Below are 13,521 nucleotides of genomic sequence, written 5' to 3'. Positions count from 1 at the left end.
CAGTACCCCTATTCCTTCTAAGCAGTTGAGCAAAGAAAGACTGGTCAATGAGCAAAACAAATAAATGAGGCTCTGTAGGGATGCAAGGATCAGACCGTCGATATCTAGTTGCAAGATCAGGGCCTTAAGTAGTTTAAGAAAAAGCACTGGGAGTCAAGAGACATAATTCTGTTTCTTTCTCTGTTACAGACTTGCAACTTATTTAACCTGTGTACCTCAGTTCTTCTATCTGCAAAATGGGGATAGGAATAGCTACCTCACAGCAATGTTTTGAAGCTTAATTCACTGCCATTTGTAAAGTATTCAGAGATTCTTAGCTTGAAGACATTACAAAAATTATATTTATTCTTACCAGAGGGTTGCACACTTCAGTACATAAGTCAGCATAAGCAACGAAGCATGAGGGTTCATATTCCTTTTTTTTTTAAATCTCGGTGTAACTGACAACATATTCAAATAACTGAAGGATCGCATATTTTGTTCTTCTGTGACTGAGCCATACACCCAATGAGGGCAGCAGGTTAAGCTGCAGTTTATAATATGTGTAGGATGAGCAAGAGGTACTAGAATGATTTCTCTGCTTGAAGCATGAAATGGGCACTCTATGAGCCTTACTTTCCTGTCACGTCCACCAACAGAAATCAAATTTTTCTGATTTTCACCAAAACTAATAGGGTTCTGCCAACTGACGCCCAGACAATTCCCTGAAATTTTGGAATTATTCAGATGTGGTGTTTGCAAGCAAGTTGAATTGAGGACCTTGCTTTCCTCACACATTATTTGTTTAACAGGGTAGCCCAAGGAGTATGAACGAAGAAATGGGATAAGCTATCAAGAAAAAGTTAAATTTAGGCTTGATATCAGGAAAATCTTCTCAATAATGAAACGTTTTGGACTGTGGGAATTTTCTCACAGTAAATTATAGAAGCCGCATAATTTGGGACATTTAAAACAAGAATAGATAATGAACTAGCCAATACACTCACATGAGTAAAGTTATACATGTGCATGAGTGTTTGTAGGATCAGGGCCTATATGATTCATTCAGTCTTTTCCACCTTTTACTTTGAAAATTGTATGTATTTATAGATTTATTAAATTCTTATATTTACCTCACAAAATGGAATGTTTTAAAAGTGGGTATATCCATATTTGTAATTAAGGAAAATATATCAAGCTCAATAGTCTTTTTCTTTCATACCTTGTTATGATCTATTTCATAAATCCATATTTACTATTTTATTGATCCACAGAAGAACATACGTAATGTTTTAATTCTAAAATGGCCACTGATAAATAACTCATGGAAAAATGATGCACAGGAGCCAATTTTTAAGTGCTTTTTGGATATTTTAATTTTTACATTAAATATGCAAAAATTTAAGCTTTGTATTCCCAGTGCTATACAATCATTATTTTATTTTAAATTATTTGAAATAAGTGTATTTTTTACCCTCTCTTCATACTCAAAGTGCTGAAAAGATTGGTGAACCTTTTTTTATATGTATATGTAATATTTGCATCACGGTAAATGTTTGTTTCAGAAAGGTATTTGCAACTGAGAAAAGGCACACTATTATTTAATCTTAAATAAAATATATTTCAGAAGGAAAGTTAGAGGAAAAATATTATTTTTATTAATAAAAAAGTTATTAGCATTGACAGAACACACTAGGAAATACTGAATATAAAAGAGTACACTGTCATACATAACCATCTATTACATTTGTGTAATATCCACAAAAGGATTGTGCAGATGTAAATCTATGGAACTAATAAGAGGCCAAACAAAAGGTAGGTTTTTCTGCTTTGTTTACTGATTGGAATACATTTACAGAATGGATTTTGCACGTCAGTGAACAGCAAGCAGTGGGAATTTGGAAAACCAATTGGGCAGCAAGAGTCATCATGGTCTTTTAACTGGTTTCAGAGTACACATCAGCTAGTATTTCTGTAAACCCAATTAACCTTGATCTTCAAGAACAAAAGAACCACAAGAGGCAGCAGATCTCACACATTAAACACACACAACACTTCAAACATCTGCTTAGTTGGGAATTATGTTAAGTGTGATTTAGTTAATATGATTACAGAAGTCACACTGGTTTAATGAAATAATAATGAAGGTAAATGTGTTAGACTGAATTAGACAGTTTAGAATAGAGTCTGGACTAAGTGACAGCAATAACCATTAAGTTAAACAGCTAACCAAATTTTGTCATGATTATAATAATTAACAAGGTTGAAAAGGTATCAATCATAGTTCAGCTTCACTACATATAAAACACAGCATTCCAGTAGTAAGAGGACACCTTTGTTACAGAAAAAAGGAGCTTTAAAATAAATTCTTCTTCTAAGTTAATAAAGTAACAGTTCTTCAATAGACTAAAACAAAAAACATGTATCAGCAACTACCACCTTAGTTCAAGTCTATAAAGCATTGACATGTTTTGTCTATCTTCCTAGAATAAATACACTATGCCAAATACTTAGTCCTGCCATGAATGCAGGGGACTGAACTAGATGATCTCTCAAGGTCCCTTCCAGTCCTATGATTCTATTACAAGGTGTCTGATTACATGCTCTCCAATAATTAAACAGCACTAACTCCTTACTGATTTAAAAAGAAAAAAAAACAGCTAAAAACACAACCATCAGTGCATTTAATTAATGTACAAAATTAACATTCTAATCTACATTCTTGTTTCTTCAGCAAGGTACTTCACAGACCCAGGAGGTAAGTACATTTTAAAGTGTATATTGGGGGCTCTCAATCATGCCCAATGCACTAGTCATGAGTCTCTACTTTACTTGTGTTTGGGATTCCAGTCATATCTAAATCCAAACCACTGGGAAGGAACGGTGGGTTAGTACGAATTTGAGAAGAATGTTACAGGACTCCATTTAAAGCGCCAGATTATCCCTTAGTCCTAGAGTGGGGGAGTAGCATAGGGAGAGCACAAAGAGTTTTCCCCACTTTGCACATCCCATGCAAAGCTACAATTGTAATTAAAAGGACAGGCTCCTTTTGTGAACCTTCAGGGATGCAAATTACCGAAAAAGCTATTATGCACTATCAGGTGTAGAGGGGAGCATACTATGCACTATCCAAAGGCTGGCAAGAGCACTGCTTGCTCTTTATTCAAATCTCTCCTTAAAACACATTTCTTCTACTAAGCTTTCCAAGTTCACCCATAAAGGGATTTTTTTAAAGGAAAACTTTCACCATTCTGAAACTGAACCTTATCTGCCTGACTGGTGATCATATGGCTGATCCATATTGCCTTCATATATCTGATATAGAGATCATGTATTGTCCTGAGCACGCTCAACAAATAATAAATGTTTTTCTATACAAACATCTTACCTTTGCTTCTTCCTCTTGTGCTTTTTTCACAATTGCTTGTAACTGCACTTCGCGTTTAAATTCAGCATGGAGTAATTTTTCCTCCATCATCCTGCGTCTCTGGTCCAGTAATTCTTCTTTCCACTTTCGCACATCTTTCTCCTAAACACAGTGAATTAGTACATGTTTAATACAATACAGCAGTTAATGTCTGACTTTTCCCCAGTATTTTCTACTTTGTAACCTTTATCTACAGTTGTGACAGTACAAAGTTATGCTATCCTGCAAAACCCTGCAGTAACTTCAGTCTAGTTCAAAGGGAATTGAGTCAAAAAATGCTAAAATTAAGTGAGCTCTTTTGATATGTCTCAGCATTTCGAGCACTTTCTCCGAGTAAAAAGGAGTTAGTCTGAGATTTTCTCATAAATCTCACAGCGCTTAATGATTTGGCAATAACTCTGTTTAATGATGTCAACACTATTTTACAACTCCAGTGCAGTATTGCACATAGTATGATAAAAGCCTTTTGCTTCAGGTAATACAACAAACTCAAAAGGAGCCCTCAGACAGGGAGCTGACCAGGTCCTTCTGGTGAAGCCTATCCCTGGAAGCAGCAGGACTCCTGCAGAAACAGCTTGGAGCAGCACAGAAGGGAGAGATATCTGCACAGCCACTGGATGCTAGCAGTATGAGAAGATTATTTTTTACAATCTGAACTATGAACATGATTTTCTTACTGATGGTAACTGAACAGTCCTATACCTACCAGTGATCTCTCCATTTTTCCTTCCTTCCTTTCCCGAACCCATCTCTCCATCCCCAACAATGTCCATCTTCCTTTTTATTCTTATTCACCATTTCATTCCCCTTGGCCTGTCTGGCATGCTCATCGTCACCCTGATCAGTGGTTTGTGTTTTTTGCCCCCTCTCCCTGTCCTTTTTCCTGTTTCTTTTCTTTTTACTCTGGCAAGATCTTTGGGGAAAATTCCATATCTTCCTATATATCTGTAGAACACATAGTACAATGGGCACCCAATATAGAATAAGACTTTGGGTAATATAAATAATAATAATATACAAGCCTCCTAGAAAGTCAGGTCACTTGTGTCATGCACTAAGATTCTGCTAACTCAGACCCAGAAGACAAGATTCATTTTGAAGTTAGCTCAGAATTTAATACTCGAGTATGTGTTTGGACCACGTGAACAAAATATACTCTTCTAAATTAAAATAAACTGTATCTTTTTAACTATAGAAAGCTTACCCGCTCTATCAGTTTTTGAAGCTTTAGCGTTTTCTCTTCACGTAACTTTTCTCTCAGCTGTTGAGCTTTCATCTGTTTCTCCTCATGTTTCTTTTTAGATTCTGCTATTGTTCTTTTAATATAAACATAATAAAATAAGCCAATGAGACAAAGAACTGAGACTGACAATCCTATAAGCAATTCAGCTATCCAAATATATTTAGGAAAGTAAAAAAAGCATTATACCACTGAAATGTAACTTATTTGATTTAATCTCATTTATAGGTGTTTGATTAATATATTTAATATTATCACTGTTCTGTTTTTGCAAGCTCAGAACCTTTTAGCATTTAAACTACTGTACAATACAGTACAAATGTAACAAATTTTATAACAATAATATCCAGCTCTTAAATAAGCTTTTTTCCTCCACAAATTACAAAAGCACTTTATAAAGAAGACAAGAAATTAACAACATAACTTCATGCAACAGTTTAATCTACTTCTATTTTGGCTAGTTAAATCAGCTTAAAATTTCAAGACCTTTTGCGAGATGGTGAAGAGAGTTTCTCATGCATATGTATTCCATGGCCTGGTGGACGTGCAGGTTCTTCTTCCACTATATCACCCCATGAATTATTTTGACGCCATGATTCACGAGCTGCACAGAAAGGAATCACTTACATAATTTAAAATATAATGTCCAACAATATACAAATAACTTCACTCTGAACTTCTCAATCATTTGGGAGTCATTTCTATTCCAAAAGCATAACTGAGTATGAAAAAAAAAGTCTCTTTCATAAACTGTTATTTTGTGTGTTTCGATGAATACATAAATCTTTACCTTCATAATCTGCCAGGACATCATTCCAGTCCATAGACATGCCACAGAAAGATATACTTCCACTGCCCATGCTAGCCTGAAATTTCACAAAATGATCCATGAAATCAAAACACAAGTCTTTTACACAATCCTATAGTAGCAAAAGGGTGGATTTTATAATGCTGTACAAACTTAGATTCAAGAGTAAGGGCAATTAAAAGAGATACCCCTGCAGAAATAGAGTGAATCCCTAGAGAACTCATTTTTTGTGTAATTTTTAATTGCAGAATAATGCCTTAATTACAAATGACCGCTCCAGCTGCTACTAAGCATTTTACATCTCTGAAGACTGATAAACTACCATAAAGTCCTACAACCTGTTTATTGAATCCTGAGTTTTGTATTATAGTTATTATGAGTTTCACAGAACTGTCCAAATGCCCCAGCAGGGACTGGGGCTCCACTCTGCTAGGTATTATATAAACATAGTCCTTACCCTAAAGAGCTCACAAGTGAAGGATCCGGTACTGCAAATATACATGAATCACTTTACTCAGATGAGTAGTCTCACTCAACTAAATTCTATGGAAAGTCACTCAAATGTGTTTCCACAATTGGGCCTTAAATAATTAAGCTCTATGTTTTCAAAATGATGTGTGGGGTTTTAGCTACCTAATTCCCATAGCACTTACAGCCTCTTCCTGCTACTGCCAGTCACACTGAGTAGTACCATGCTTCATGAGTGGACACATAGATTTCAATGAGACTACTTGTGGAGTAAGCTATTACACAACATGAGTAATGGCAGCAAAATTGAGCTTTTGGCTTTTAATGTAATATTACATTAATAGCTTTTGGCTATTAATGTTAATATTTCTTTGAAATTTTGAGGGTAAAACAGACCCCAGCAAGACAGGAGATTTTCTCTTTAAGACAACTAAAAAACCTTAAATGTGCTGATCAAAGACTCATACTAAACATCTCCCTTCAATTTACATCTCTGCTTTCTTTAAAAGTAGTATAGGCTCTTTCCAGATAAAATGATTAGATGTTCTCCCAGCTAGTTGGTAATTAGCAACTACAGTAATATGCAATACAGAAAGTGAAACACAGTAAAATTAAAAATATCTTACGCAAATTTCTGTAAATTGATATAGTTTTTACAGTTATTACATAATAATGTAATCATGTATAAACAGTTATTATATTTGCATATAAATGCATATAGCAAGTAGGAATGTGAAATTAAATTTTATGCTTACATTCTGATAACTAATATTAGTCATTTTAAAACAGACTGAAAACTCACAGAAAAATCACTATCATTGTCAGTCTCAATGTTAATGTCATTGTTTTCTTCTGCTTCAATCTCTCTAGTTAACTGCTCTTCTTCTGCAATGGCACTAGCTATTGCTTCTTCATTGGCCTTTTCCAGGCGATCTGCTAACTCTTCTTTTTTAGCAAGGACTTCTGCCATAGACTGTATAGAAAATCAAACATTAGAACTGGACCAGAAAGTCAGAAATAAGTAGTTTTCCAAATATGGATCATGGTACATTTTTAGGTCAATTTACAGTCATTTTCTATATTAGTTGTGGTACATTTAAAGGATACATTTAATTAATTAAGAAAACAGGCTAAAATGCTAGCAGTTTCAAACTAATTAATTAAATAGCTACAAGAACATTTCTTACAATATATCAAAATGATCTTCAGGAACACTTTACAATGAGGAAGTTAATCTAGCCTCTGAATCTAGACAATACTGTTGGAAGTCTGAACTCAGTTTTAAGTGGCATCCTTGCAGATCTCCAGTATAGGAACCCAGGTAAAACACATGCTTTGGAAGCTGCAGTATTTCTGGTAGAATGACTTTGGAGAGTTCTAGAACAAGAGGTTCTTTTTTTATAAACTGCAGTAGAACTGAATATCCACTTAGATATTTGCTGATTTGGTATGGGATTCTTCTCAAGCCAAAAACAAGCTATGAGGACTACAAAAACTTGTTACTCTCTCAATACAAAATTTGTGACCATAACTGTACTTTGCATACAGAATGGCCATTCCATGAGAGGATCAGGGATCAATGTTTAACAATGACTAGCTACATGTTGATGAGCATAACTTGTCCTTATCTACACAGACCAAAAAGTCATGACCAACATTATGTCAGCTAACTCAATTATTAGAAGCCATGTTTATACTCAGTAAAATCTCCTAATGTAGGCAAACCCTAGGAGGTGAACGGATAATTCATTCATCATGACCATTCATTCCTTGGCCCCTCTGCCAAAGCCAAGAACAAGGTGACACCTTTTATTAGAAAACGGTCTTGCATGTCAAAAGTATTTTACTTAGTATCATGAAATAAAGTTATAATTAAGATTAGCAGCCTGATCTTGGAAGTCCTCTTGCTGCAAAGTGATATCCATGTGTGATGTTAATGGTATGGGAGATTAATGTCAGAGATTTTAAAACAGTTTCTAGCTTGCTTTATTAGACAAGAACAAGTTCTGTTTGAACAGTATGCAACATGTTTAAATTGTACACAGTAAAATTATTATTCTGATTGTTACATCAGCACTCAGGCACATTTTTTTCAAGTACCAAATTGATGAAAGGATCAGATATAACATATTCTTCATGCTACTTATACTTCAAAATAAGCAAACAAAGAAAATAAAGAACAATTATAAGGAAATATTTATATTGTACAAGCTCCCTGTTAAGAAATGGCCCCAAACAATATGTTAGCCATGGCCGCTAGTTGCATAGAAGACATAAGAAAAGGAATGGGTTGATTTTAGTGGGGAAAGAAGTCTGACCATTCCCATATTGGTTTCCTAATGAATTTCAACTCAAGCTCTTCCAATCCAACCAATTAGTGGAATTACTGTAACAATGAATGTGAGACCTGTTTAAAATCAACAATTATGAAAGGAAGTGAAAAATCATTCTGATCATATAACTTTGTTATCCAAACCAGTGCATTACTGTATTTTAGCCTAACTCGGATGTCTTACTGTATCAATTCTAGAGTTGAACGTGCTTGGAAATATGCAAAAATGATTTTTTTTGCCATACTATACATTTGGTGCTTTGTGACTTTTTGACAAATTCTGTAGTAGGCTAACATTAAATATTGTGCAAAGGAGAATGAGAAACCCAAGGCATATCTTTGTAATTTATTCAGAATTCTTGTAAATTGTCTTACCAATCTGGCAGCACTCACATTTGAAATGTCTGAGGGGTCCATTTCACTTTCTATCTTGTTTTAATGCTTCATGTTGTTCTTTACTACCAGAGATCAGGGAGGAAGATGCATCAATCTGTAGACTTTCTGAAGTATGTTCAGTGTCTATGACAACTGCAGGCATTTCAGAAGGTGTTCGTAAGCAAGAACTGTCCTGTAAAACCACGCTGCCAGTGTTTCTGGTATCTTCTAGTGTGTGTGCTGTGAACTAACAACAGACACATTTACAAAATAAGTTAGATGCAACACACTGATTTTCAAATATCTGCTTGAAAAAGAAGCTAATACAATATGAGGATTAAGTACAGTAGTTTTATGTGAGGCAAGTAGTGCCGGCTTTAGTTAAAGTTGCCTGACATTTTCCATCTACTTATAACTTACAGGTTGAAAGTGCTCGCCTGAAGCAGATGGTTTTTTGTGTGTGTGAAGCTTTCAGCTAAAAGACCCGTGTATCTCCATGCTTTGGAGCAGGGATATCTAGCATCAGGGGTCTCCCTGGTGCCAGGGATGTACCTTTTGCTATCCTCATAAAAATTTGGCCAAATTGGGCCATATTATAAGCCTCTTAAATCTCAGTTTGCACATGTTCAATACAGAACGCTGCCTCATTTGGTGCATAGGCCAGAATGGGCTCGGTGAATAAATCAGCGTTGTATAGTGAATGAGGCTGTTTTCTGCAGGATACCTGCTTCATTTGTAGAAGTTGGAAGGTATGCATGTAGTAAATGAAGCAAGGAACTGCAGGAAGAGAAAGGATGGTCTCATGGTTAAAGCAATTAAATTCCATTCTGGGGAACTGGATTCTATTCCTCTGCCAAAGTTCTTACGTGATGTTGGGCAAGTCTCATAAACCAAAATTTTCACAGCTGACCACTAATGGTGTTCATTATATTTTGGGTACCCAAGTTGAGACACCTCAGAAGTGCTGAGAACTCACAACTGCAAGTGTAGACTGCTCTGAACACAAAGTGATATAAAATATTAAGTACTCTGAAAAATCAGGGCATATGTAGCTCAAAACCAAGGAGTTAATTCTAGGCTCCAGGTCTGGGAAAACAAAAACATAGAAGAGGTGACTTTGAGAAAAGAGGACAAGGATAACATGTGGAAATACAGTACAACATTCTTTTATTAAGGCCTACAATCTCCCCTCCCTTTTTCCATAGAGAGAAGCAAGTGAGATTTGAGGGGGCGGAAATATCTCCAAAGCAGCTAAATGCAGGAACTTGTGACCTCACCAAAGTCAGTGTGGTTGCACTGCTGTATAACTAAAAGCAGAATTTGGCAGAAGGGCTATAAGATGTATTCAGTGTTAATACCAGTATATAAATAAAAGCTGGAATATGTTATGTGGGCCCTTACCCTCCAGGGAAGAGGATGGGAGGATTGGTATAGTGGCAGAGCTCCAGGCCCTACCCCTTCCTTAACTCATATACTTCCTGCATTCTCACAAAAAGATGGCCTCCAGAGCTAAGCTACACACATACTGTGGGTTCTCTAGAACCCTGCCACCCAGTCCTCATGTAGAATGATAACACTGGTCCTTTTTCAAAAAAGACCATCCAGAATTGCAGAGGCAGGAGCAGGTATGTTTTTTTGAGTGTAACTCTGTTAAATCAGTGGGATTTCATGGGTGAATATGAGAGCAAAATTTGGCCTCATATTGTTAATCAACCAATATGCATACTTTAAGGGTTATCGTTCTAATGACTTAAACATCATTTACACAATTTCGTTTATACTGGCATCAACATTATTTATATCCCAGTCACTGTTGCTAATATACTTATTTGCAATATTTATATTAGCTTGACTGATGTTTACAGTGTTGTCAACACTGTTTATGATAAAATCAATAGTTATATAGCAAAATAAATGGTAATTTTATGAAATAATGTTGAAAAACACAAACATTCCCACTCCAGCAAAAGAGTTCAATACAACAATGGAGAAAAGTGCCATACATATTTGTTACTAAGCTTTCCTAACAATAATATTTTAACCAAACTATATTGACCAGCAAATAATTTCCACCAACATTACTACTGTTACAAATGATATTATTACATGAACTTCTAGCAACACACATTCCTTTTGACTGCACTGTAATATCTATTCAACTAGGGTTTATACCATGCTCATAGCCCTACTCTACTTGCGCTACATTGATGACATCTTCATCATCTGGACCCATGGAAAAGAAGCCCTTGAGGAATTCCACCATGATTTCAACAATTTCAATCCCACCATCAACCTCAGCCTGGACCAGTCCACACAAGAGATCCACTTCCTGGACCTTACGGTGCTAATAAGCGATGGTCACATAAACACCACCCTATACCGGAAATTTACTGACCACTATTCCTACCTACATGCCTCCAGCTTTCACCCAGATCACACCACATGATCCATGTCTACAGGCAAGCTCTACAATACAACCGCATTTGCTCCAACCCCTCAGACAGAGACAAACACCTACAAGAGCTCTCTCTAGCATTCTTACAACTACAATACCCATCTACTGAAGTGAAGAAACAGATTGACAGAGCCAGAAAAGTACAGAAGTCACCTACTACTGGACAGGCCCAACAAAGAAAAGAACAGAATGCCACTAGCCATCACCTTCAGCCCCCAAATAAAACCTCTCCAACGCATCATCAAGGATCTACAACCTATCCTGAAGGACGACCCATCACTCTCACAGATCTTGGGAGACAGGCCGGTCCTTGCTTACAGACAGCCCCCCAACCTGAAGCAAATACTCACCAGCCACCACACAACAGAACCACTAACCCAGGAACCTATCCTTGCAACAAGCCCGTTGCCAACTCTGTCCACATATCTATTCAGGGGACACCATCATAGGGCCTAATCACATCAGCCACACCATCAGAGGCTCGTTCACCTGCGTATCTACCAATGTGTTATATGCCATCATGTGCCAGCAATGTCCCTCTGCCATGTACATTGGTCAAACTGGACAGTCTCTACGTAAAAGAATAAATGGACACAAATCAGACGTCAAGAATTATAACATTCAAAAACCAGTTGGAGAACACTTCAATCTCTCCAGTCACTCGATTACAGACCTGAGAGTGGCTATTCTTCAACAAAAAAACTTCAAGAACAGACTCCAACGAGAGACTGCTAAATTGGAATTAATTTGCAAACTGGATACAATTAACTTAGGCTTGAATAGAGACTGGGAGTGGATGGGTCATTACACAAAGTAAAACTATTTCCCCATGTTATTCCTCCCCCCGCCCCCCAGTTCCTCAGACGTTCTTGTCAACTGCTGGAAATGGCCCACCTTGATTATCACTATAAAAGGTTTTCTTCCTCCCCCCCCATTCCTGCTGGTAATAGCTCATCTTAAGTGATCACTCTCCTTACAGTGTGTATGATCAAACCCATTGTTTCATGTTCTCTGTGTGTGTATATAAATCTCCCCACTGTATTTTCCACTGAATGCATCCAGTGAAGCGAGCTGTAGCTCACGAAAGCTTATGCTCAAATAAATTTGTTAGTCTCTAAGATGCCACAAGTACTCCTTTCTTTTTGCTCATACAACAGTTCATTTCCACGCAAAGGATTAAATTTATGGCTAGGTTTTGCCTGGCCCTTGCACAGATGCAATAACAAGAGGAAGCAAGGGATTCTCCCACTCCTTTGCTATTTCTATCACCTCCCTGCATGGAAAGCAGGTAAAATTACGATCACTTTAGTGATAACATATATTTTTAGAGTACACAGACTGTTACCCTGCTCATGCCCCCCACATAGGATTCTAGTCACCACCAGAGGAAGTGGGGAGGGGCCACAGTAAGTGTCAAAGGGAAGATTAAGCTTCACTCCTTATACCACCCCTTCAAGATCATCCATCAGAGATGTCAGTCACAAAGGGAAGATTAGGCTTCACTCCTCTAAAGAGAGTGGCAAGGGACATACTCCATGTGCCAGGGAACTCCAGGAGGCATTGTAAGCTCTGAACCACCCCCAACGTGGGTATGTAGCTTTGATGGCATAATCAGGTACTCACTATACATAAGTGAATACAGATAATTTTTCTGATGTACTTTAGTTTTTAATATTTGTTTGTCTACGCTAGGAGCTACTGTTAAAGCCAAATTTGATTTTATACTTTCAAAAACATGAAAACATTTTGGTTATTGTTGCAACAAATAATGTGTCCAATCCTGCAGCCCTTATGGGTGAGCAGACCCACTGACTTCAACTAAGTTGTGTACTACCATAACCACGCCCAGTTATTTTTCTAGATATTGTAAAATATATAATGCATCTCTATCAGATAAGAGTTTTTTTAATCACTGTCAATTTATGTTGCCACCTTAATGTTATTCACAATGTAGTTTCTGTATATTAACCATAATAAAAAGGATTTGATAAAAATTCAAAATATTTTAAAACCTTTCGATCAGGTTAAAGACTAAACCACTGTACATAATAACCTCGATTAATGTTTCTATATAAACATTAGTAAAATATTACAATAATAAAAGATAAAAGTGTTTCAAATTACACTTACCTGAATCCTTTCAGCAAGAAGATGATCACTCAGATATAAAGAATCTTTCTGCAGAGGTTCTGTATTTTTGGATGCACTATGTTCATCGAATGAATTCTTCTGTTTACTTTCTGATGGTCTGAAGACCACATTTTCTTTGTCACTGTCATCTTTAGTTTTTAGCAATTCTGAAGCTACAGGAGTTTTTGTCGCTACAGCTGTAGATCGAGATCGAACAGGCCTTCCGCGCTGAACTGTTTCCCATCCTTCTGCATCCTTTCGTTCTACACAAGGAAACAAAAACACCCCACCAAGAAACAGCTTTATA

General features: G+C 36.7%; 1 protein-coding gene across 1 annotated transcript in view; it reads right to left on the bottom strand.

Annotated features, from left to right (window-relative positions):
* The window catches only part of SCAPER (S-phase cyclin A associated protein in the ER), a 363,891-nt gene that overhangs the window by 250,109 nt on the left and 100,261 nt on the right, over positions 1–13,521 (bottom strand). The window contains 8 exon segments of the mRNA XM_043494057.1: positions 3,368–3,508; positions 4,611–4,722; positions 5,133–5,250; positions 5,437–5,512; positions 6,725–6,895; positions 8,648–8,687; positions 8,689–8,876; positions 13,215–13,477. Coding sequence (XP_043349992.1) covers positions 3,368–3,508; positions 4,611–4,722; positions 5,133–5,250; positions 5,437–5,512; positions 6,725–6,895; positions 8,648–8,687; positions 8,689–8,876; positions 13,215–13,477 — 1,109 coding nt within the window.

The sequence above is a fragment of the Dermochelys coriacea genome, chromosome 10, assembly GCF_009764565.3.
Source record: "Dermochelys coriacea isolate rDerCor1 chromosome 10, rDerCor1.pri.v4, whole genome shotgun sequence".
NCBI lineage: Eukaryota > Metazoa > Chordata > Testudines > Dermochelyidae > Dermochelys > Dermochelys coriacea.
This window is presented reverse-complemented; position numbering and strand designations above follow the sequence as displayed.